The 25177-nt window shown below is 37.1% G+C and overlaps 1 protein-coding gene across 9 annotated transcripts; it reads left to right on the forward strand.

Moving 5' to 3' along the window:
• The first annotated feature begins 636 nt into the window (after positions 1-636).
• LOC114268229 (uncharacterized) lies at positions 637-24854 on the forward strand. Of its 9 annotated transcripts, XR_014335609.1 has the most exons (10): positions 637-771; positions 2448-2627; positions 4396-4522; positions 6669-6732; positions 6865-6993; positions 10825-10885; positions 11028-11104; positions 12199-12300; positions 24591-24695; positions 24838-24854. XR_014335609.1 is itself a non-coding variant. In XM_082878577.1 (9 exons), exons 5-8 carry the CDS (start codon positions 6910-6912, stop codon positions 12253-12255), a joined length of 279 nt encoding a protein of 92 aa, XP_082734703.1. In that variant the 5' UTR covers positions 637-771; positions 2448-2627; positions 4396-4522; positions 6669-6732; positions 6865-6909; the 3' UTR covers positions 12256-12300; positions 24591-24783. The 9 variants fall into 6 exon arrangements, 4 of the variants coding, with proteins under 4 accessions (XP_082734703.1, XP_082734704.1, XP_082734702.1 ...); XR_014335608.1 differs by lacking the exon at positions 24838-24854 and having other exon boundaries at positions 24591-24783; XR_014335610.1 differs by lacking the exons at positions 24591-24695; positions 24838-24854 and adding an exon at positions 12472-12564 and having other exon boundaries at positions 6639-6732.
• The last annotated feature ends 323 nt before the right edge of the window (positions 24855-25177 follow it).

Consider the following 25177-nt stretch of genomic DNA (forward strand, 5'->3'; position numbering starts at 1 on the left):
GAGTTTGGTCAGAACTCGCCATTCATTGATAGTTGTGGTGAGTGGTGGCTAAAAGTGATGAGTGAGATGAGAAAATAAAAACTTATTTAAAAAAAAATTGAAAACAACTTATATATATACAAAAGCATGAAGATAAAACTAATACCTATATTATAAGACATAACAGCTTTTGAAAATATGTTAAAATGTATTTATTTGAACAATTTTTAAAAATATGTTACATTTTATTTGAATGACTGAAATAATTTTTAATCAATATCTACGGTTGAGATTAATTTTTTTCCCATCCAAACACTCTCTAGTCTTTCTCCCACGTCTGCCAAACGTCCCTTAACGTCTCTTTACTCTCTGTCCAGGTACTCTCTCAATGGGTTCTAGTTGAGAGAGAGATGAGATGGGTGCTGTGTTCACACTCTTTCTCTCTGAAAATCATCCTTATCCATACATTCACCGTTTTCTCTCTCTAATCTCTCTCTCATGGCGTCGACTCTCCGCCAACATTCCCTTCTCCATCCCCTCGCTCCGATCCAAACCCCCACAAATTCGCCTTCCAAAACCCTAAAATCTCCTCCCGATTGAGACGATCATCTTTGCACTCCTACTCTCTCTCATCAAGCCCTCACTCTCTCTCTAGGGTTTCCGATTCTGCACTCTGTCCGTGTTCACCGCTCGATGGTCCCGTTGTTTCGGTGCCGAACAGACAATCTTCTGCAGGCTCTTCGCTACGCTGCTCAATTCGGCTCCCTTCGCTACCGACGGTGCTCTCGCAAGGTAAGATCGATTGAGTCTTTTCACCCCTTCTCTCTCTGTTTTTGTTTTTGACTGATTTGGCTAAACCCCACTGTCGTCTTCAAGAAGAGAGGTATTTTACCCCAATTTCGGGCTTCCTGCAGTTCTTTATTGTACATTCGCTTCAAGGTTATGTACATTTTGTTGATTGGTGTGATGTGGGTTTGATATTTTTTCCCTTCTCCTTTATTTCATGAATACATACATTTTTAGAGTTGCTTATTTGTTTTTTTTTTTCCTTCTCTCTGTTCTTCTTCTTTATTTCATTAATACATATGTAATTTGGGGTTTGATTTTCTGTTTTTATTAGAATTCCGTGGCCAATACAGACTTACAGGTTAAATGGAGGATTTTCTTATAATTGTTGCCAGGGACATAGAAGCTTGTTCATTTTTATTGTCATCATGAACATCCTTAAATTTATATTTCTTTAACAAAAATCTTGTAAACAAAAAATATTGATGAGTTAGCAACCTACACATTTAATTAAGTTAGCAGTTTGTAAAAGTTTCATTATATCAATTAATTATTATTAGTATAGGTTGTATTTATTTAAAGTTTAATATTATGATTATAATTTATTGAATTTTTTTAATTAAAAAAAATGTTGGGTTGGGTTGGGTTAGGTTTGGTCAATTCGAATTTGGATTAGAACAGACGTAAGTCTCCTCACGTCCACAGACGTAACTAGTAGTCTTCTTCAGCTCCAATCCAAGTCGTTGTTAGTTCAGTTGGTGATAATCTGTGTCTGTCTGTCTGTCTGTAAATTTCAATGGCGGACTGGGGGCCTGTGCTAGTAGCAGCGGTGTTGTTCGTGGTGTTTACACCGGGGTTGCTGTTCCAGATACCTGGTAAGAACCACCTTGTCGAATTCGGGAGCCTCAACACCAACGGCAAGTCCATCGCTATTCACACTCTTCTCTTCTTCGTCCTCTACTCCATCCTCATCGTCCTCCTCCATCTCCACATCTACACTGCCACCTGATTCTTCTCTCCAATCCATTTCAACAAAACAAGACAGATCTTAGATGTTACTCAACAAGATCTCTGTGTCATCTTTGTGTATTTTGTATCTTTTCTTCTTCTTCAATATTTTTGTTTTTATTTTTATTTTTTAATTATGTGAAATCAAAGCATAAAAACAGAAATTTCTTACATAAGCAGATGTGTGTATTAATTAATCTGTTTGTAATTAAATGTATCTGCTGCTTGTAAATGTTAATGTCATGTATTGGTTTTTTCTCTCTGAATCAATTAATTTGATTACTATCATATACATACATAGGGATTCATGTTACTGTTTTCTATACATGAATTCAGAGCCTGATCATCTGAATGGACAAAGAGTAAAAATCGCTTCTTTTTTTTTTTCTTTTTTATAAATAAAAATTCTTTCCTTGACAAAAAAAAAATATTACCCCAGAGCTGACTTTCCCAGTCATTTGCACCCTAAAAATTTATGCAAAATGATGTGTCGCATTTATATCCCTGCATTGATAGTCAAATGCCCATCACTATGGTTCATAATTGCAAGAGTGTCAATGTCACATTATTTTTGTCTTAAATTCTGTACGAAAATTGTGTGAGAATATCATTTTCCTATTAATACAACCTTTTTCGAGTTACTGTCTAATTTGAACTACTCTCTAAAATGGCAGCGAGTGGGTGGAATTATTGAATTGGCCCCAGGTTACTTCCTTGTCGTATACAGCAGTGTTAAGAAAGCAGGAGGGCTTTGTATTGCCGATACGGTTCAATCTAGGTTTGCTTACACTGGGAGCCATTTTTGGGGATTTGAGACCCAAGGCATTGTGCCTGACATAGTGACAATGGCAAAGGTAAATCTATATAATTTGGCAGGATGATTTTAAAAAATGTCCAAAATGATTTTTAATGGTCTAAATTAATTCTAAGTGTATATCAATGGTTAAGATCAATCCTTCAAATGTACCAAACACTTGATTCCCGCCCAAATACTCTTCGCTCTCTCTCTCTCTCTCTCTCTCTCTTTCTCTCACGTCTCAAACACTTAATATGGCAGGATTATTTTTTTGGCCTTTATAGATTTGGCCTCTTCTTCTTGGGGTAGCAAAGTGTGTTTTGAGGGGAGAGATAGAGAGTGAGTGTGTGTTTTAAAATTTGAAATTTGAAAAAGTGAGATGAGCGAGAAAGGATGGATGGGTGGGTGGGGGTGAAGAGTTTTTTTTGTTTTTTGTTTTTTTGGGCTGTTGTGGCTCTTGGACACAAAGTGTGTTTTGTTGTCCGTCGCGGCCACCGCCACCGTTGCCTCACTCTCTTGGGAACAAATTATGTTTTTGTTTTTGTTAGTATTTATTTTATACAAAATATAAAAAAATAATTAAAATGTATTATTTACTATAATTTGAGTTCAAATGCTTAAAATACATAAATCATGCAAAATTATAAAATTTTATTTTAAATTTGTAAAAATTATTTTAAAAATTTTTAAGTGTAAATTTTATAACATTACTCTAAATTTGATAATTTTTAAGTGTATTTAGATTGAATGGATCTGAAAAAGTAAAAAATGTTGATTAAAATATTTAAAAAGTTTACTAAAAGTAATAAAATACAGATTGAAAATTTTAAAAATTATTTTTGAAAGCTGTAAACCAAATAAGTTTTGAATTTCAAATTTGTAAAAATTATTTTCAAAATATACAACCAAACTCTAATTATAAAATTATTTGAAAATCTAAACCAAACGGACCATCTATTTATATTTTGACCTCAAAATTTTTTTTTGCGCAACAAATTAGATAAATTATATTTTAATCCATAAGATGAATATTTCTTATATTTTTTTAGTATTTTTATCAAAAAAAGTTACAGATTTTACAAATTTTAGCATGATACATATAAATTATAACTGTATTTTGATCTCAACAATATTTATACCGTGCCTTTAGGTACGGGCATACACTAGTATATATACATATATTATTAATTTCAGCTCCATATCAACATTTTAAGGTTGGTTGGTTGAAGCTTGCTTCCACTTACCCCCAAGGTAACCTGTTAAAAATTAGGGTTTCACAACTTTCACTTTCTTTTCCCTCCTTTGTTTCTAGACCCCTCTCTCTCGCTAATCTTCCACCGCTTCAAAATTATGGTTTTATAACGGTCTCTCTTTTCACTCCTTTGTTTATTGACGCCTCTCTCTCTCTCTCTCTCTCTCTATTATCTTTCATCGCTGCTCTCTCTCTCCATAAACCTAAACCCTTTCGATCTCTCTAGCTTCTATCCATTTGAGAAACCCAAAACCTTTGAAATTGACTCATTCAAATCGTCTTTCTAATGGAGAACATGAAGACGAAGCACAAAAAAACCCTTAGACGAAGCAGCAGAAACCCCCTAAACCACACTCAAACCCTAAGACGAAGTAGACGAAGAAGAAGAAGTGTGAGATCGTCTGAAATCCATCATGCATCTTGAAATCTAGTTATTTATTTTTCTGAAATCGTCTTTCTGATGATGGAGAATTGCTTAAATTTTGCTTCAAATTGTTTGAGATTAATTGAAATCTGTATAAAATTGCTTGATTATTCTTGTGATTATTTTTGTTTGTGATTTCAATATGATCAGGTGAACAAGCTTCATGAAGTGTGTTGAAGATTTCAGAGCTAGGGTTTATCTGCAACTTAACAAGATTTTTCAATGCTCAGTGGCTTCGATTTCTCAATCTCAAACCTCTAGTGGTCTTCTTTTACTGGTATTGATTTCTCTATCCATTGATTGCTTTATGACCACACACCCTCATCAAACTCTTAATCACCACTGTCACTATCTCTCCTCTCTCTCTTGATGTGTATTTTGCTATAGCATTGCATGATGTCAATATTTTCACTTTGACTCTATTCTTGATGCATGTCACAATATTTTCACTCTGTATAGTAATTTTGAAATTCATGTTCTGTTTTAGCTTTAATATGTGCATTGGTTCCCCTATTTACAGTGAAAACTTCTACTCTATTTATAGACCAAATTTTCTCTTATGAGGTAAAAAAGTTATTTTAGTAGAATTGAGACAAGTTTTGTTTTGGAATTACTCTGAGGCTTCTATTGGAAAAGCTTGAAAATCAAAGCATTCAATGTATATTGTGTCATGGCAGGGTGCAACTTGCCTACATCTTTGCTTGTGGATGTACAAATAATTTTCCATCACTACCGCTATAGATTTTAGTTATAAAAATGCAGTTCCCATTAAATAATGTTGTTGCTTCTCTCTCTCTTTTTTTTTTTTTTTTTGGGTGACTCCTAGATGCATGTCCCCACTTTTCCATTGTTAAAAAAATGTGTATTGTTTTTGTCTCATCTTATTTAATTTTGCTTTTACTTCACGTTCAGAGTTCTACATACATTGCAATTCCTGTTAGTGTAGTCCATGTAATTTGGAGATGTTGATGGAGATTGAGGGCGAGGCAACCGCCAAGATTTTCAGTTATTTAGAAGTTTAATTTTATAAAAAATAGCCTTCAACCAAACAAGAAACAAACAAAACTTGGAAAAAATGACCATGAATTGATTGCAGGTGTTATTAACTTGTAGTTACTATTTATTTGGAATGTTGAAGTATTTTTGGTGCTTGATATTTGCCTCTCTCCTAGTTCTTCCCCTCATCATTATGCTTACATATGTGATGATGATGTAGCCATTGTTCTTCTATTCTATAGTTTTACTCATGAAATTCGTCTATTTTTTCTTTATTTTGGAGAGGTGGTTCTACATGATGTTGATCCTAGTATGAGGACCTTCATTCATTCATGTTTGAGTCGGTAAAGATGATTCTATTTTTATTTTTTTTGTTAAGTATAGACATAAGTCGTAACTCAAAAATAAAATACTACTCATGCCAATTAGTTTCTCAATTTTCTCTTGACACCAGGCTCTAAGGATTCTTTTAGATCCTCCTTTTTGAAATTAAACATATGTGTTTAGTTGTCAAAATCTACATTAAGCTCAATTAGATTTAGTACGAAATTACTATACCATATTTTGTTCCAACAAGGTCGGGAAGGTGCTTAATAACTTTAAACATACAAAATAAGATGTGGCATCACATAAGGAACAAAATTTATTTCTGAAGTAGCATTGGCAGGACGGAAATAAAATAAAACTGCAATTATGAATACCGATATATGAAGGGTCTTGTTAACAAGTGTCTCGAGGACACAAAAAGTAGACAAAAAAATAAATTTGAAAACACAAGACACTTTTTATTAAATTCAATGCAGTTTTTATTGAAATTAATGCACTTCTTTTAACTGTTTGACCTATTTTCAAGACACTTCTTTATTTCAATCCTAATATCCAACTCTTTTAGCATTTGTCATATACAAATATCTTGAGGACACCACAATTACACGAATTATAACTAAGACCATTCCAATAAAATAAATTACATATATCTATTAAGAATAGAAACAAAAAGATGACATGAGGAACTTGCTTCTCTACATTTCAGAAGCTTTAGCAATAATGGAGAAAACTACAAATGCAAGACGGATGTTACAGGAGGATAAGTTACCAAAAAATTTGATATCCATGTTTCATATTTCTTTTTTTCTACTTCTAAATCTCAAAATTTAGTCAAATAAAGAAACTAAATCCTAAGCAAAGAATCATGCCAATCTCAAATCATACCTGAGGGAGTAATGCAGGGAAATTAGTTAGAAGTTTTCTCTTGCTAAGATTTCGAAATTTCAGTGTAGCTTCTACAACATGGTCTAAAAATTCACTTAGTAGTTTATTGGCGGTAGTTGCTACATAATTAATGTCTGTTGGGCTATATATAATAAATCCATGCGTTTTTTGGGCGATTAATGTAGACCTTTTTTTATTCAATGGCAACTGAGCAGCGAGTAGTAACACAAGTGATGAAGACTAAAGAATTCCTCAACTGAGCTGTGAGTCAACAACCAGGTAATCTGAGTTATCACTCAAGAATTCCTTCACTTATGTTGCTGCCATTGCTTGGAAATGGAGACTAAATTGGGTTCTAGTTTTTTTTAGTTTTTATTTTTTTCATTTATCCTTTTTGATGTTGTGATGCAGAGCGTGATTCTTGGGAAGCTAACATGGGCATGGAGATAGAAGGTGATGGGGGTGCTTGCATATCTTCAACCTGATCTGGAAGCAGATCTCGTCTTGCCTCCGGCACCAGCTAGCAGAGTCGACAACCATGTAATTTCTAATCTCAGTTATCATTGAAGAATAAATTCACTTACATTGCTAGAATTCCTTGGAAATGGATGTTGTATTTCATGAGTAACTGATCAAAATAATTCTATTGACACCGCTTTTACAGGTTCCAACTAGTATGGTGTTAGAATTGTATGATGCATGATTCGATTCATACAATTTAATATGAGTTTCAACCAAAATTATTTGAATTGTGTTGTTTGAAAATTGGGTGTGCTGTTGAATTGAGAATTGAGTAGTTCATAGGTTTTTGTTTCCATAATGTATTGAAAGGACGCCTTTTTCAACTACTCTATGATGAAACAAAAATAGGGCAATTGGTTATACTGATATACGTGGTGTTATATATATATATATATAGGTAATATATAATTTATTTATATTGATCCTGTGAAGTATTTGATTGCGATTGCTATAGTGTTCTAACATATGTGTGAGGTTTGGAAATTCCTTTCCAATAATTTGGGCTATATTTCATGATAAGCATCCGGTGGATCTTGTATGAGAAGGGAAAAAGAAATGGAAGGAAAAGTGGGAAAAAAAAACTTTGTTAATAGTTTCATGTGGAAAAAAACATGCAAAGAGTGAACTGCTAATACATGTATTATCTTATGCAATTTTATCTCTTCTTTTGTAGAGATTTTGTTGGAATTTTGTGTTTCATTTGTTGTGGCGTGTTGTAGAAACTAAAAACACCCTTTTTGTAGTTTTTAGATAATTAGCGATCGACGATTCCAACTTCCTTTACTCCATTCAAAAAGTTGTTCAAAATTATTGATTAAAATTTCCAATGATCCGGTTTGTGCATGTTATTCAAAATAATGTTACTTTTAGGAGTTGTTAGTTTTTCGTTTGTATTTTTTTTCCTTTCTGTTTTTTGGCGCTAACCCCTTGCAGGCAATGGCACATATAGACATGGTTAATCATTTAAGGTAATCTCCTTAACTTTTTGATTTTATTTTTTACATTCAGGACAATGCATTGTTTAGTTTGGGGGGAGAAAATACTTATTTTGAGAAGAATTTATATATTTGCTTGCAGCTATGAGTTAGTTATTTTGTTAAAAAAAAATAAAAATTTAGTGCTCATGGTATTCTTTTGTTCTATACATTGAGTGATTGGGCATACTTGTGGTATTTAATTGCTTTAACTTAAGAATTGTTTTGAAGTTTGATATGCTAGCTACTTTGTTAAAGTATTCCGTGTGTTCATATTTGGAAATCATTGCACTGCACTTCAGCCACATGAATATGATTTTTAGTTGATAAGTGGGTATGACTTGAAAATCTTGAGGAATGATAGTGGAGACTTTTAACCCTGTGAGTTTTGTGCCAATCATTTATTGGAGGGTCATTATACATCTACTCTTAATTTTTCTTTGGAAGCGCATTAATTTGTTGATTAGTCTCATTATTTTTTCATTTTTGGTTGAATGCTGAGAACAAATCAATTTGTTATCACACTTTTTACTCCCTCGAGGATGATGCATCGTTTGGGTTGGGCAGAGAAAATACTTATTTTGGGAAGAATTTATATGTTTGCTTGCTACAATGAGTTTGTTGTTTTGTTTAAAAAAAGAAAAAAAGGTGTGCATGGTATTGTATTGTTCTATGCATTGAGTGATTCGGCATACTTGTAGTATTTTATTGCTTTAACTTGAGAAATTGTGTTGAAGTTTGGTATGCTAGCTACTTTGTTAAAGTATTTCATGTGTTCGTATTTGGAAATAATTGCACTGCACTTTAGCCACATGAATATAATTTTTAGTTGATCAGTGGATATGACTTGAAAATCTTGAAGAATGATAGTGGTGACTTTTAACCCTGTGAGTTTTGTGCCAATCATTTATTGGAGGGTTACTATACATCTACTCTTAATTTTCTTTGGAAGGACATTAATTTGTTGGTTAGTCTCATTATTTCTTCATTTTGGTTGAATGCTGAGAATAAATCAATTTGTTATGACACTTTTATTCCCTTGAGATCATGAAAGTTGAAGGACCATACTAATTCTTGAGAGATGATTTTAGGCCATCTTTGTTTCTTTGAGCCTTTAATTTATTTTTCTTTCTTTTATTATTACTTCACAAACCATTAGAAACCAATTTGAGCCTTTATGTTAGCCTTTCTTTGTTTAACCCCACAACCCATACTTTCTTTTTACTTTTGTAGATATGTTGGGATTATTTGAGTTTGACAATGGCAAATTTGTTTGAAAAAAAAAAAAAGAAAAAAAAGGGGGAAAAGCTGAAAAAAAGAAGAAATAAATTGTGTTCAACAAAGGGAAAAAAAAATCCAAAAAGAAAAAAAAAAAATCAGAAGGAGGAAGTTGAAAAAGACAAAAAGAAAAGTAATAGAAAGAGCAAGGCATTTGGAATAATGCTCTAATTGTGTTTATTTTTATGCCAATTGTCTCTCAGACGTCCTTTTTTTTATTCACCTTTAGCTTTTTATTATTTTTTCGTAATTCCTCAACCCAAGCATTACAACCAAATAAAAGTCCTATTTGATCTTGAGTGTGGTATAGTTTACAAGTGGACATGATGGATTGGGGTGATGGTGTGGTAATTTTAATTCTCAGTATTTGATATTCCATTCATGAGACTATTTATTTATTCTTTCATTATAGCGTTTTTCCAAAAAATTAGTATGCGGGATATTTTGCCTTTGATTTACATTATTCTACTCGCATATATTGAGAGTAATTTTTACACCATATTCTAAGTGATTTATTTGTTGAGTGCAATAACTGGTGAGATTTGAGTCGAAGCATGTTTCAGAAAGAGATTTGGGTTATATTTTACTTGAAGGCTAAGGTTGTATATGTGTTGGCTAAACTTTTTCACACACGCCAAATTCTGAATGTCATGAGATATCTTTACTTGCTGCTAGTGTCTTGAACTTTGATTGGTTGTCTTGTTAAGGTTGTGAAATTCATGACTTGTTCTTGAACTTTAGCATGAGAACGAAAGAAATCCTTCAAGTAAAGAAAATTTTTGACGTTTGTGGGTGACATTTCTAGAAATTTTATTTCTCAGTATTTGATATTCCATTCATGAGACTATTTATTTATTCTTTCATATTAGCGTTTTTCAAAAAAATTAGTATGCGGGATATTTTGCCTTTGATTTACATTGTTCTACTCGCATATATTGAGAGCAATTTTTGCACCATATTCCGAGTGATTTATTTGTTGAGTGCAATAACTGGTGAGATTTGAGTCGAAGCATGTTTCAGAAAGAGATTTGGGTTATATTTCACTTTAAGGCTAAGGTTGTGTCTGTGTTGGTTGAACTTTTTTTAGACACTCCAAATTTTGAATGTCATGCAATATCTTTACTTGCTGCTAGTCTTTTGAACTTTGATTGATTATCTTGTTAAGGTTGTGAAATTCATGGCTGGTTCTTTAACCTTGGCATGAGAATGAAAGAAGTCGTTTTAGTAAAGAAATTTTTGGATATTTGTGGGTAACATCTTTGGAAACACGAGACTTTAACTCGTCCATGAGGGGTAATCTATTGGATTAAGGGCTTGTTGCATGTGCTAAATTCAATCGTGATTTCTTGCGGAAGTGGTTTAGAGTAGTTGCTTTTATTTTTCTTTTTGATTTTATTTTAGTCGCCTTAATTGCTAGGTTCTAAAATTAAAGCTGGTTGGGAGGTGTGATGAATGCTTAAAATTACGTAGTTAGTCTAGGAATTTTGGATATTATATTCATTCTCTCAATTTATATTTAATTGTGATTTAATGTATTTAATTTAAATTTTTAGAAAAATTACATTTGAGCCATCAACAATATAAATTGCTCAACCAGGCCCATAAGACTCGGTTTGCTTTGAAATCATCTCATAGCATCCACAAAACTTCTCTCAAAGGTTAGACAAGATTTCATTGTACCTCCGGTCTTTTTGTATTTTGATTTTGCTCTTCAAATATTTATTTATTTTTCCTTTTAATTACTACTCATCTTTTGTTCCTTATTTGTTCCTTTTATGTAATATATATTGGGTGACTTAGATAATAGCAAGAACACTAGATCTGACTGTAATGTTGTCAAGGGTGCTTGGGCTGCTCGAATTCAGCGTAACAAGATGGTAATTTTTATCTTAATTTTCTAACCCTCTACATAATATATATACCTTTTTACTCACAACGGTCTTGTGTTTGTAGCTTTTCATCGAATAAAAGATAATATTGCTATTGCCTAAAGGCAAGATTTCATATTTTTGTTGATAAGGGAGCAGAAAAGGGGTGCTGTTTTGAAAGAAAAAAGGGCCCCCAGTTGATTGACTTGTCCTCCCTGTGTCATTGTATATGATATGTTTTTAATTTAATATTGTTTGTACTCAAATGAATTGTTGAGCCTTCACAAAAAGGTTCTTTTGTATAAAACTAGACTACATTTGTTTTCTGGTAAATTGAGATCTAGATGGACCGGCCCTTTTGTAGTTAAAACTGTTTTTTCTCATGGGGCCGTCAAGATTGAAAATCCCAGGAATGGTAATGTTTTTAAAGTGACTGGCCAACGTCTTAAACCAGTTTTGGAGAATTTCCCACCTGAAGAGGAGAGGAGTCCATTGAATTAAAAGGCCCTATTTATTGAAACCCAGAAACATAATAATAAAAGCATTGTTACTTTTAGGAGTCGTTAGTTTTTCGTTTGTAATTTTTTTCCCTTGTGTTTTTGGCAATAATCCCTTGTAGGTTCATGATTCATCTTTTCTTTTTTAATAAATTTTTTGTTGACGCTCAAAAAAAAAAATATATATATATATATATAGACATGGTTCATTATTTAAGGTAATCTCATAACCTTTGTGATTTTGTCTTTTACATTGAGGACAATGCATCGTTTAGGTTGGGGGGAGAAAATACTTTCTTTGAGAGGAATTTATATGTTTGCTTGCTGCAATGAGTTAGTTGTTTTGTTATAAAAAAAGAAGAGACCTTGTCTAGCTTAAGAAACTGTCAAAGCTTGAGCCATGATGGTTCTCATTCAAAACAGAACCAAACAAAACATGGAAAAAAATGACCATAAATTTATTGCAGGTGTTATTAACTTGTAATTACTATTTATTTGGAATGTTGAAGTATTTTTGGTGCTTGATATTTACCTCTCTCCTAGTTCTTCCCCTCATCATTCTGCTTACATATGTGCTAATGTAAGCATTGTTCTTTTATTCTACAGTTTTACTCAGGAAATTCGTTTATTTTTTCTTTATTTTGGAGAGGTGGTTCTACATGATGCTGATCCCAGTAGGAGGACCTTCATTCATTCATGTTTGAGCCGGTAAAGATGGTTTAGTTTGTAGTCCTTTCACAATAGTTTATTTGTGGGGAAAAAATGAAATTATGATTTCATCTAACAATTATTCTCTATTTATGCATATCATATGATAAATCATATTTGAAAATCACTCTTCCAATATTTGAAAATCACTCTTCCAATGTTTGATTGCAGTGAATTTTTAGACCCTGTTGTTGCTGCTACACTGACTTTCGAAATCTTAACAAGAGAAAACTTCTAACTAATTTTCCTACATTACTCCCTTAGGTATGATTTGAGATTGGCATGATTCTTTGCTGCTGGAAATTTGTGATAATGTATATAATGTGATAGTGGTGTTGGTGAAGGATAGTGGCATGTATAGAATATGATAGTGGTGTTGGTGGTAGATAGTGGCATGTATATAATATGATAGTGGTGTTGGTGAAGGATAGTGGCATGTATAGAATATGATAGTGGTGTTGGTGGTAGATAGTGGCATGTATATAATATGATAGTGGTAGATAGTGGTAATATATAATATGTAAGTGGCATATAATGGGTTATAATGATGTTTGTAATATCTCCTATATAAGGAGTGCCATTTGGTCTTGTAAGATAAGAAGTTTTGAATATAACAGAAATATATTCCTTCTTCCTCATATTTTCGGAGTTCTTCTTCCTCATATTTTCTAAGTTGGTATCAGAGCAACAAAAAACACAGCAGCCCTAAAACCGTCATAGCCATGTCGGAAGTCACGTCCGAAACCACTTCAACCCCTGCCGCTGCCATTCCGGTGAAAACATCCAACTCTCACTCTGTCCAAATCACCACCATTCGCCTAAATGGTGATAATTTTCTCCGCTAGTCACAATCTGTCCGGATGTATATCCGTGGGCAAGGAAAGATCGGTTACATCACTGGTGACAAGAAGGCTCCTGCTGTTAATGATCCGCTGTTCGACAGTTGGGACGCTGAAAACTCCATGGTTATGACATGGTTGGTCAATTCCATGGAGGAGGATATAAGCTCTAATTACATGTGCTATACTACTGCACAAGAATTGTGGGATAATGTTAGTCAGATGTATTCTGACCTAGGAAATCAATCTCAAGTTTTCGAATTAACTTTGAAGTTGGGAGAGATTCGTCAAGGAGATGATTCCGTCACCAAATACTTCAATTCGTTGAAAAGGTTGTGGCAGGATCTTGACATCTTCAACACATACGAATGGAAATCGGTTGACGACTGCAACCACCACAAGAAAACTGTGGAAGACAGCCGTATTTACAAGTTTCTTGCCGGCCTCAACATTGAGTTCGATGAAGTGCGAAGAAGAATTATTGGCAGACCTCCTCTCCCATCCATTGGCGAAGTATTTGCCGAAGTCAGAAGGGAAGAGAGCCGAAGGAGCGTCATGCTTAAGAAAAAAGGTACTGGTGAATCAATTGAAATTTCTGCTTTAATTAGCGATGCTGCGGCCAACAAGGCTGCAAATTACCAGCGTAGGTTTGATGATAAGCCACGGGTCTGGTGTGATTTTTGCAACAAGCCTCGCCATACACGCGAAACGTGTTGGAAGATCCATGGCAAACCTGTCAACTGGAAAAGCAGCAAACAAGGAGAGAAAAATCGTGGCCTTCCTACCGCTAATGAAGCCGATTCAAGTCCCTTCAACAAAGAGCAGATTGATCAACTCTTAAAGCTGATAAAATCCAACTCCTCATCCGGTACTCCTAGTGTTTTGTTGGCACAAACAGGTAGAAATCCTAAAGCCTTCTCTTGCCTAAACTTCTCTCCGTGGATCATAGATTCTGGTGCCTCCGATCACATGACTAGTTTTTCCCATTTATTTAGTACCTATTTCCCTTGTTCTGGTCATGACAAAATCAGAATAGCCGATGGTAGTTTTTCACCTATTGCAGGAAAAGGATTTATTAAACTAACTGAGAAAATTAATCTCAATGCTGTTCTTCACGTCCCCAACTTAGCCTGTAATCTTTTGTCTGTCAATAAACTATCTAAGGATTCTAATTGTCGTGTTACATTTTTTGAATCCCATTGTGAATTTCAGGACCAGAACTCGGGGATGATGATTGGGCGTGCTAGGATGCTTGAAGGTCTTTACTACTTTGATGAAGTACCTGCTAGTAATAAAAAAGCTCAGAGCTTTAATAGTACTAGTTCAATCTCTGTTCAAGAAAAAATAATGCTATGGCACTATAGGCTGGGACATCCTAGTTTTCTTTATCTGAAACATTTATTTCCGGAATTATTTAAAGGGATTGATTGTTCTTCTTTTCATTGTGAAAGTTGCATTTTTGCAAAATTTCATCGCTCTACTTATTTGCCAAAACCTTACCAGGCTTCCAAACCTTTTTATTTGATTCATAGTGATGTTTGGGGCCCTTCTAAAATCACTACTCTTTCTGGTAAAAAATGGTTTGTTACATTTATTGATGACCATACCCGCTTATGTTGGATTTATTTGATGAATAAAAAATCTGACGTGAAAAATTTATTCACAAATTTTTACAATATGATTGAAAACCAATTTCAAACCAAAATTGGTATTTTACATTCTGATAATGGAACAGAATATTTCAATGAGCAGTTGGGTGAGTTTTTGGAAAAAAAGGGAATTTTTCATCAATCTACATGTCGGGATACCCCTCAACAAAATGGCATTGCAGAACGAAAAAATAAACATCTACTTGAAGTAGCACGTGCTATAATGTTTTACATGCATGTTCCTAAATATTTATGGGGTGAAGCAATTTTAACAGCCTCTTATTTGATAAACAGGATGCCTACAAAGGTGTTAACATACAAAACACCTTTTGATTGTCTCAAAACTTTTTTTCCTGACACGAGGTTGTTTTCTAATTTACCCGCCAAAGTTTTTGGATGTATTGCCTATGTTCATGTTCCTAGTTAATTTCGTTCAAAACTTGACCCCCGTGCTATAAAATGTGTTTTTTTGGGTTATTCCTCAAACAAAAAGGGGTATAAGTGTTTCGATCCTCAAACCAAGAAATTTCATGTGAGTATGGATGTGTCATTTGTGGAAACAAAATCCTATTTCCCCAACACTTCTCTTCAGGGGGAGACAAGTGGAGTAGAAGACCGTTTTTGGGATATTTCTATCCCGCTCCCCAATGTCATTTATCCTACACAAAAACCACATCTGTCTGATAATGATCACTTAGGAGAACCAAGTTCTATGGTGCCTAGTCAAGAAGATTCTTGTTTAGGGGGAGAAGTACTACAAAATGATCTAAATCCTGAGCTTCAGGTTTATACTAGGAAGCGATTTCATCTGAGGAATAATGACCCGAATGTCCATCCTAATGACCCGAATGTCCATCCTAATGACCCGAATGTCCACCCGAGTTCTGGCATCGAAATTTTAGGTCATCCTATTCCTTCTATTTCTGACCTTGATGTTCCTATCGCAATTAGGAAAGGTGTCCGAAATTGCATTAAACATCCTATTGCAAATTACCTCTCCTATAAAAGACTGTCTAAAAACCATAGAGCTTTCACATCTAGGATTTCACACTTGTTTGTTCCAAGGAATATACAGGAAGCATTGGATGATCCGAATTGGAAATTAGCAGTCATGGAGGAGATGAATGCTTTAAGGAGAAGTGGTACTTGGGAGATAGTTGATCTACCCAATGACAAGAAAACAGTTGGGTGTAAATGGGTGTTTACGATAAAATGTAACGCAGATGGAAGCGTTGAGAGATACAAGGCGAGACTGGTGGCTAAAGGCTTCACTCAAACTTATGGGATCGACTATCAGGAGACGTTTGCTCCTGTTGCTAAAATAAATTCCATCAGAGTACTGTTATCTCTTGCAGTAAATTCAGATTGGCCTCTACATCAACTTGACATTAAAAATGCATTTCTTAATGGTGATCTTGAAGAGGAGGTGTTCATGAGCCTACCGCCGGGATTTGAGCAGAGACTTGGAAGCGACAGAGTATGCAGATTGAACAATTCATTATACGGACTCAAACAATCACCAAGAGCGTGGTTTGAACGCTTTGGGAAGGCAGTTATCAGTTGTGGCTTCTCGCAGAGTCAAGCAGATCACACAATATTTTATAAAAATTCAAACAACAGTAAAATTGCAATTTTGATTGTTTATGTTGATGACATCATTTTAACTGGTAATGATGAAGCAGAGTTAGCAGCCCTCAAAGAGAAACTCGCAAAAGAATTTCACATTAAGGATCTGGGAGCCCTCAAGTATTTCCTCGGAATGGAATTTGCAAGATCCAAGGAAGGTATATTCGTTAATCAGAGAAAATATGTTCTTGATCTCCTTGGAGAAACAGGTATGCTTGGTTGTAAGATGGTGGAGACTCCGATCGAGCCTAACTTGAAGTTACAAGCTGCTAAGGCTGAAGAAGTCAAAGAGAGGGAACAATATCAGCGACTTGTAGGGAAATTGATTTACTTGTCTCATACGCGGCCTGATATTGCCTTTGCAGTCAGCATGGTAAGTCAGTTCATGCACTCACCAGGGGCAGAGCACTTTGAGGCCGTTTATAAGATCTTAAGATATTTGAAAGGAACTCCAGGGAGAGGCTTACTGTTCAAGAAACATGGGCATCTTCAAGTTGAAGTATACACAGATGCAGACTGGGCAGGAAGTGTTACAGACAGGAGATCAACATCCGGATACTGCTCCTTTGTAGGTGGGAACCTAGTTACATGGCGGAGTAAAAAACAGAATGTGGTAGCTAGAAGTAGTGCAGAAGCAGAGTTCAGAGCTGTTGCCCATGGAATCTGTGAAGTAATGTGGATTAAAAGAATTCTTGAAGAATTAAAGCTTTCTCACCCGACACCTATGAAGGTCTATTGTGACAACAAAGCAGCTATATCTATAGCTCATAATCCAGTTCTACATGATCGCACAAAACATATAGAAGTGGATAAACATTTCATCAAGGAGAAAATCAATGCTGGCATAATCTGTATGACCTACCTTCCAACAGGTGAACAATTAGCTGATGTGCTAACAAAGGGACTACACAAGAAGCAATTTGATAAGCTGACTAGCAAGCTGGCTATGGAAGATATCTTCAAACCAGCTTGAGGGGGAGTGCTGGAAATTTGTGATAATGTATATAATATGATAGTGGTGTTGGTGAAGGATAGTGGCATGTATAGAATATGATAGTGGTGTTGGTGGTAGATAGTGGCATGTATATAATATGATAGTGGTGTTGGTGAAGGATAGTGGCATGTATAGAATATGATAGTGGTGTTGGTGGTAGATAGTGGCATGTATATAATATGATAGTGGTAGATAGTGGTAATATATAATATGTAAGTGGCATATAATGGGTTATAATGATGTTTGTAATATCTCCTATATAAGGAGTGCCATTTGGTCTTGTAAGATAAGAAGTTTTGAATATAACAGAAATATATTCCTTCTTCCTCATATTTTCGGAGTTCTTCTTCCTCATATTTTCTAAGTTTTGCATAGGATTTAGTTTCTTTATTTGACTGAATTTTCATATTTAGAAGTAGAAAAGAAGAAATATGAACCATGTATATCAAATATTTTGGTAACTTATCCTTCTCTAACATCAGTCTTGCATTTGTAGTTTTTTCCATTAATGCTAAAGCTCATGAAATGTAGAGAAGTAAGTTCCTTGTGTCATCTTTTTGGTTCCATTCTTAAAAGATATATTTCATTTATTTTATTGAAATGATCTTAGTTATAATTCGTGCAATTGTTGTGTCCTTATAACTTGATATTTGTATATGACAAATTTTAGAAGTGCTGAATATTGGGATTGAAATAAGGAAGTGTCTTGAAAATAGGTCAAACAGTTAAAAGAAGTGCATTAATTTCAATAAAAACTGCATTGAATTTAATGAGAAGTGTCTTGTGTTTTCAAATTTATTTTTTGGTCTACTTTTCGTGTCCCAGGGCACTTTTTAGCAAGACCCTTCATATATATTGGTATTCATAATTGTAGTTTTATTTTATTTTTGTCTTGTCAATGCTACTTCAGAAATAAATTTCGTTGCTTATGTGATGCCACACCTTGTTTTGTATGTTTAAAGTTATTATGCGCCTTCCTAACCTTGTTGGAACAAAATATGGTATAGTAATTTCGTATTGAAACTAATTGAGCTTAATGGAAATTTTGACAAACACATATGTTTAATTTCAAAAAGGAGGGTCTAAAAGAATGCGTTCAGAGATACTGTGGACTTAATCAGCAGTGAAGGGCATTACTGACTTTCATACATATATTTTTTTTCTGTTTTCTTTTTTGATGCAAATCAGAAAAATCGTTTCTAAGTGTGCTTCTAGCATTGATGTCTCTTGGATCATTTGTTCAGCTTATTTCCATCTCTCGTTGACTTACCAAGTGAGTTTGTTTTCCAGGATTCCCTAGTTACATTATGCTCCTTTTCATGTCCTTCTTTTGTGGTTTTCATCTCTTGCCATATTTCACCAATGAGCAAAATGCCTAGGGATACGCAAAAATTTACCAAAAAATCTACCACGCACATGGGTGTGGGACCAACACCCATGTGAGTGTTTGCTAGAACATTTGGGGTCTTGCATTATTGTTCGCCAATTGAAGTTCTACTTACTCTATTAAAAGCTGCACCTTGTTATTTTCCTTCCATTAATTTATTGATCAGTCAAATAGGCCATTTTGAAATGCCTTAATTAAATTTGTTCAGAAATTTAAAATCTACATGCTTGGTACTAGTTGGAAAATTGGATTTTATTATTTTGAATGAAAGCTAGAAAGAATAATATTTCTTATTCTCATATTTAAACAATGTACACACAGCACCTATATTAATAGGAGATACATGGCATAAAATAAGGGATTGATTAGCTACTGATTCTGAGGACTGATTAGCTACTATTTAGTTACTAATTCTAATTCTAAATATAAACTTTCCTATTCTATAGTATTGACTAAATCTAGATATTTACAGCTGTGATATCCTAAAGAATTTAGCCATATCCTGGCAGAATTATTTTCTTCCCATTTCCAACACTCCCCCTCAAGTTGGCTTGAATATGTCTTCCATGGCCAACTTGTAGATTAGGTGGTCGAACTGCTTCTTGTGTAGTCCCTTTGTAAGAACATCTGCAATCTGCTCCGCAGTGGGTATATAAGACATGTAGATCAATTCCTTCTCAATCTTTTCGTTGATAAAGTGCTTGTCGACTTCCACATGCTAAGTTCTGTTGTAAAGAACAAGATTATGAGCAATTGCATTTGCTGCCTTCTTGTTACAGTAAACTTCCATTGGTGATGTTCTTGGAATTTTTAAGTCTTCCAATAATCTCTCGATCCACAAAGCTTTACAAATTCCATGAGCCATTGATCTAAATTCAGCTTTAGCACTATTTCTAGCCACTGCGTTTTGTTTTTTTAGAGGGTCAGAAATTAAACCCCAAATTAAGTATGGGCCTAAGTACTGAGGTCGTCGCAAAGAGGCGACCAGGAATGAAAAAGGAGCATGGGCTAAAGTCCAAGGGAAGTGGGCCAACAGTGGGCCGGAGTAGGTCCGACCCCCCAAGGGTCCAAATAGACTCCACGAGGGAAAATGACGAAGTCAAGTTGCAGCGGGAACACATGCCACAGTCAAATTGCAGAGGGAATACATGCAGCGGGGAAGTTGCCGAGGTACTTTGCCTCAGCGCTGCCATTCCTAATATCTTCGGCTCCGCCGCCATCCAAAGTTGATGAGGGAAAGAGAAAGCCGAAGCAACTAAGTTGCAGAGGTGACAGTTGCGACGACCAAGTTGCGGAGGCACTTTGTCTTAGCGCTGCCATTCCAAGTATTCTCGGTTCCGTCGCCACCTGGAGTTGCTGAGGGAAGAAGAGAACCGAAGCAACTAGGTTGCAGAGGCGCCCATGTTGCAGAGGCACTTTGTCGGCGCCGCCATCTCCAATATTGTCGGTTATGCCATTTGAACTTGCCACGAGAAATGACTACCGCAGCAACTACTGTCGCCGCAACCAAGTTGCGGAGGGAACATCCCGCCAAGGTGAGAGCAGTCTCTGGGAAAAGCTTTCCCTCTGCAAGGAGAGGGTAATGCCTGGCGCTGATAGCAGTCCTCAAGGCATTACTAGCCCAAGGCTGATAGCAGGCCCCAAGACTTATTGGTTGGAGTTGATAGCAGGCTCAGGGTACCAGTTTACCGCGACGATCCCGCGAAGATGGGAGCAGGGAAGCCCTAGCATAAGGGACTTCCTTTCCATTACCCAGGTCATAGACCTGCCTTAGTTTCACAGGCAGGACTAAGGAAGCCCCTTGGGCTTGGTACTAAGGAACAGCAAGGCTGATAGCAGGCTTGGCTGTGGCCTTTGCCTGGGGAAGTTGGGGAGTTTGTGGTTAGGTGGCTAAGGGTGAAGGCTTCGCTGCGGTGAGCACGAACATTGTCGATAGCAGATTAATGGAGTTCTGAGAATGCATGTAGTGGCCAAGTAGAGCTGAGAAGGCAAGTGTAGTAGCAAAGTTTATCGCTGTGAGTGCACTTGCTGAGGTTCGAGCTGAGAAGGCAAGTGTAGCGGCAAACGCTCCTGTTGCAACTGCACTTCCTCAGGCTCAAGAGGGAGTTACAGCGCCAAACACTCCCGTCGCAACTACACTTGCTGAGGCTCAAAAAGGTAGTTGCGGAGGCAAACAGATAGTACACAGTACATGCAAAAGAACACGTGGCACCTTCAGCCTAGTGGCTCAAGGTAGAATATTCCATGTGATCCTCTAGGACACATGTCCTCTCTCTATTTGGCCACTTGGTGTCCTCTTGGTGCCAAGGAAAAGCCTATATAAATAGGACCTATTTCCCATGGTTCAACAAGAGGAATTTTGGGGATTTGGGGTAGATGTTGCCCATTTTGGCACTGCTATACATTTCTTCTTGAGCTACTTGCTTCACCCTCACCCAGCTGCACACTCTCCAACTTCCAGACAGTTGCAGCTGCTCATTCTCCAGCCACTTCCACTATTTTTGGACCATTAGCATAGTTTTGCCTCTCTAATTACCTTCTCTAACCTTGAACCCCTTTACATTTCTGGCGACTCCGCTGGGGTGGCTGCCTTGTTGATGGTTCATACTCATAGTGGTTTACATACCTCACTGGAAAAAAATGGCAGAGGATGAAGTTCAGCAAGGCTCTTCAAATGGCGGAATAGCACATGCGGAGGACCGTGACCACAGTGTTGTGATTGAGGCAGTTCAGTCACTCCAGGACACGCAGAGGGAGATCCTGGCAGCTTTGCAAACTCTCACTGAGGCTGTTATGGCCATGGCTTCTCGACCAGCTCCAGTGCAAACAACTCCGCCCGCAGCAGTCCCAAACCCAGTGCCTAACCTGTTCCCTAAGGTTTGGGCTCCAATCCAGGTGCCTCCGGCGGTACTTCAGGCGAACGGTGCGGCCGCTAGTTCAGCTACCTAGGAGCAGACTGGACCATTCCAGCCCACTCACTTTTTTACTCTAGCTGATGTACAAGTTATGCTCGAGCAAGAGCATAGCAAGAAGCCACTCCCATCTCTCCCCGACTCAGATGTGAAGGCCCCATACTCTTAGGAGATATTGACCATGCCATACCCAACTGGGTATATAGTGCCCAAGTTTATTAAGTTTGATGGGAAACAAGGCAATGCCAGAGGTTCATTGAAACTCTTGGTGTCCATGGCCGTGACCACTCTTTGCGCCTTCGGGAGTTCTCCAAGTCCACTTACTGAAAGGGCTTGCAGCTGGTATGTGAACTTGGCTCCCAACTCGATCAAGAGTTGGGAGGAGATGGTGAACAAGTTCCACACGAAGTTCTTCCAAGTCCAAGAGAAAGCTACAACTCTCACCCTTGGGCGAAATGTCCAAAAGGGGGGTGAAGATATATTGGGCTATGTTAAGCGGTTCCAAGATAAGGCTATTGATTGTCATGAACTAATGGATGAGGCCCATTTAGTCGGCATATGTGTGGAGGGGTGCCATACGCGACTACAAAATTTTCTTGGTGAATCATAATCTGCCTACCATTTCAGCCTTGATTGAGGCAGCTAGGAACCTCAGTACCACTGGTTCCTTGCACAGATCTCGTGACAGCCACCGCTACCCTCGCAGTAGCAGAGTTGCTGCGGTAACCTCTGCAGGAGGGAGCCGCTCGCAAGGGGAGGCGACGTCCTCTCGGAAGAGAAAGAGTTATGAGGACAGAAATCCATGTCCTTGCAGCGTTGAGAATGTTAAGGCTCTGGTTAAAGAATGGGTAGCTGATGGTGAACTTACCTTGCCTTTAGTTAATGTCCCTGCAACTAAGAAGGACAAAGAAAGCTCGGATTATTGTGTCTATCACAGAACCACCAGACACCCTACTAGGGATTGTTGGACTTTGAAAAGTATCTTCAAGAAGAAAGTTGACGCAAATGAGCTGAAGTTCATAGATGCCGGTAACTGTCATGTGCGGAAGGACCCTTATCCTAACCACAAGGAGAAGGGAAAGAATATACATATATGATTGGCTATCTCGGGCCTGTGCATGATCAAGTGCATATGGCGTCTTACTATGATGAGTTAGAAGAAATTGTAACCGGCCAGCTCCTTGAGACAGTACCTGCAGAGGCAAAATTCGCAAAGGATGCTAATGCCTAGGCCTTGCAAAACTCTGTTAAGTTTCGCGCCTTCTTTGACCATTTGGGGCTGAGCCAAGCCGCCGGGTTGGAAGCAACAGAAGCCCTCATTAATATCTTTGAAGTGCACCATGATGAAGTTGCTGAGGCTAAGGAGTATGTGCCTCGGCGCATCTAGGAAGCTTATGGGGCCATTACCTTTTTAGAGGCAGACAGAGCATACCCATTTCCCCATAATCGTCCTCTTTTTGTCACAGCATGCATCAATGATGTAGAGTTCAAGCGTGCTTTCCTTGATGGCCGAGGCGTCCATAAACATCATCACTACTGACACCTTTGCAAAGATTGGGATCCCTGAGTCCAGGATGGTTCGCCAACCCATCACTGTGATGGGTTTTGGCGGCGAGAAAAAAGATACCAAGGGCCATGTGGTCATGGACTTAGCAGTTGGTGAGATCTATTCCGCAACCAAGTTTCATGTGATTGAAGCGGACACAAAATTGCCACATGATACTTGGCAGAGCTTGGATGCACCGATATGGAGCTATCCTGTCGAGTTATCACCAATGTGTGAAGGCAAAGTTGGGAAAGCGCACAGTAACCATATAAATGCGTTTGAACAACCATTTGGGGTTGAGGAGGCACACTACTTGGATGCAGTTTTCTTTACTGAGTTGTCAACGGTTGAAACTCGAAGGACTGGTAAAGTTGCAGGAGTAAAATTGCCAAAATGGAAAGGCATTCGGGATGCAGGGGCTGCTCCAGAAAGTAGTGGGCAGAAGAGAAGCAGCAAGTCCACAAGTCCTTCGCCCAAGATTGTTAAGGTGCGGGAGGGCGGTAAGACAGTTTACTACCTAAGACGGGTCTTGGAGGGTAGGCTTCATACCTTGGGAGGAAGGCCCCGAGGCAAATAAATGTGACGATGACGAGTCCCAAGAAGAGTTGGTGGAGACACTTGAGCCCGCCCCTGAATGCGTGCAAGATAGACCCAAACCGCAGCAGGAGGTGCTTGCTGAGGTCAACCTCAGTGACTTGCCAGGGCAGAGCAAGCCCCGTGTTCATCAGGGACACAATGGCTCCAACAGCTGAGGCAGAATTGATAACACTACTGAAGCGGTACAGTGACGTCTTTGCTTGGACATACGATGAGATGCCTGGTCTTGACCCGTCTCTTGTCACCCATCACCTGGATACTTTTCCCAACTCTAGGCCAATTAAGCAGCATGCTCGAAAGTATCACCCTGACCTTGAGGCAAAGATTAAGGAAGAGGTAGAAAAGTTGCCGAGGGCCAAGTTCATTGAGCCTGTACAGTACCCAACTTGGCTAGCAAATATTGTGCCTGTGGAGAAAAAAAACGGCCAGATCAGGGTCTGCGTAGACTTTCCCGACGAGACTTTTACTCGTCCACGAGGGGTAACCTATTGGATTAAGGGCTTCTTGCATGTGCTAAATTCAATCGTGATTTCTTGCAGAAGTGGTTTAGAGTTGTTGCTTTTATTTTACTTTTTGATTTTATTTTAGTCACCCTAATTGCTAGGTTCTAGCAATAAAGTTGGTTGGGAGGTGTGATGAATGCTTAAAATTACATAGCTGTTCTATGAATTTTGGATATTATATTCATTCTCTCAATTTGTATTTAATTGTGATTTAATGAATTTAATTTAAATTTGTAGAAAAACTACATTTGAGCCTTCAACAATATCAATTGCTCAACAAGGCCCATAAGACTCGGTATGCTTCTAAATCATCTCATAACATCCACAAAACCTCTCTCAAAGGTTAGACAAGATTTCATTGTACCTCCAATCCTTTAATATTTTGATTTTGGTCTTCAAATACTTATTTGTTTTTCCTTTTAATTACTACCCGTCTTCTGTTCTTTATTTGTTCCTTTTATGAAATATATATTTGGTGACTTAGATAATAGCAAAAACGCTAGATTTGACCGCAATGTTGTCAAGGGTGCTCCGGCTGCTCGAATTCAGCAAAACAAATGGTAATTTTTATCTTAATTTTCTACCCCTCTACATAAGATGTATACCTTTTTACTCACAAGGGTCTTGTATTTGTAGCTTTTCATCGAATAAAGGATAATATTTCTATTGCCTAAAGGCAGGATTGCATATTTTTGTCGATAAGGGAGCATAAAAGGTGTGCTGTTTTGGAAGAAAAAAGGGCATCTAGTTGATTGACTAGTCCTCCCCGTGTCATTGTATATGATATGTTTTTAATGTTAATATTGTTTGTACTCACAGGAATT

The sequence above is a fragment of the Camellia sinensis genome, chromosome 7 (assembly GCF_055761805.1).
Source record: "Camellia sinensis isolate YWXY chromosome 7, ASM5576180v1, whole genome shotgun sequence".
Taxonomy (NCBI): domain Eukaryota; kingdom Viridiplantae; phylum Streptophyta; class Magnoliopsida; order Ericales; family Theaceae; genus Camellia; species Camellia sinensis.

Bases quoted from the DNA above. Each gene is read 5' to 3' on its own strand.
- LOC114268229 (XM_082878577.1), top strand. From the start codon at position 6,910: ATGGGGGTGCTTGCATATCTTCAACCTGATCTGGAAGCAGATCTCGTC. The intron at 10,886-11,027 runs GTTAGACAAGAT...TGGGTGACTTAG, and splicing joins CCACAAAACTTCTCTCAAAG to ATAATAGCAAGAACACTAGA. The intron at 11,105-12,198 runs GTAATTTTTATC...TTTATTCTACAG, and splicing joins GAATTCAGCGTAACAAGATG to TTTTACTCAGGAAATTCGTT.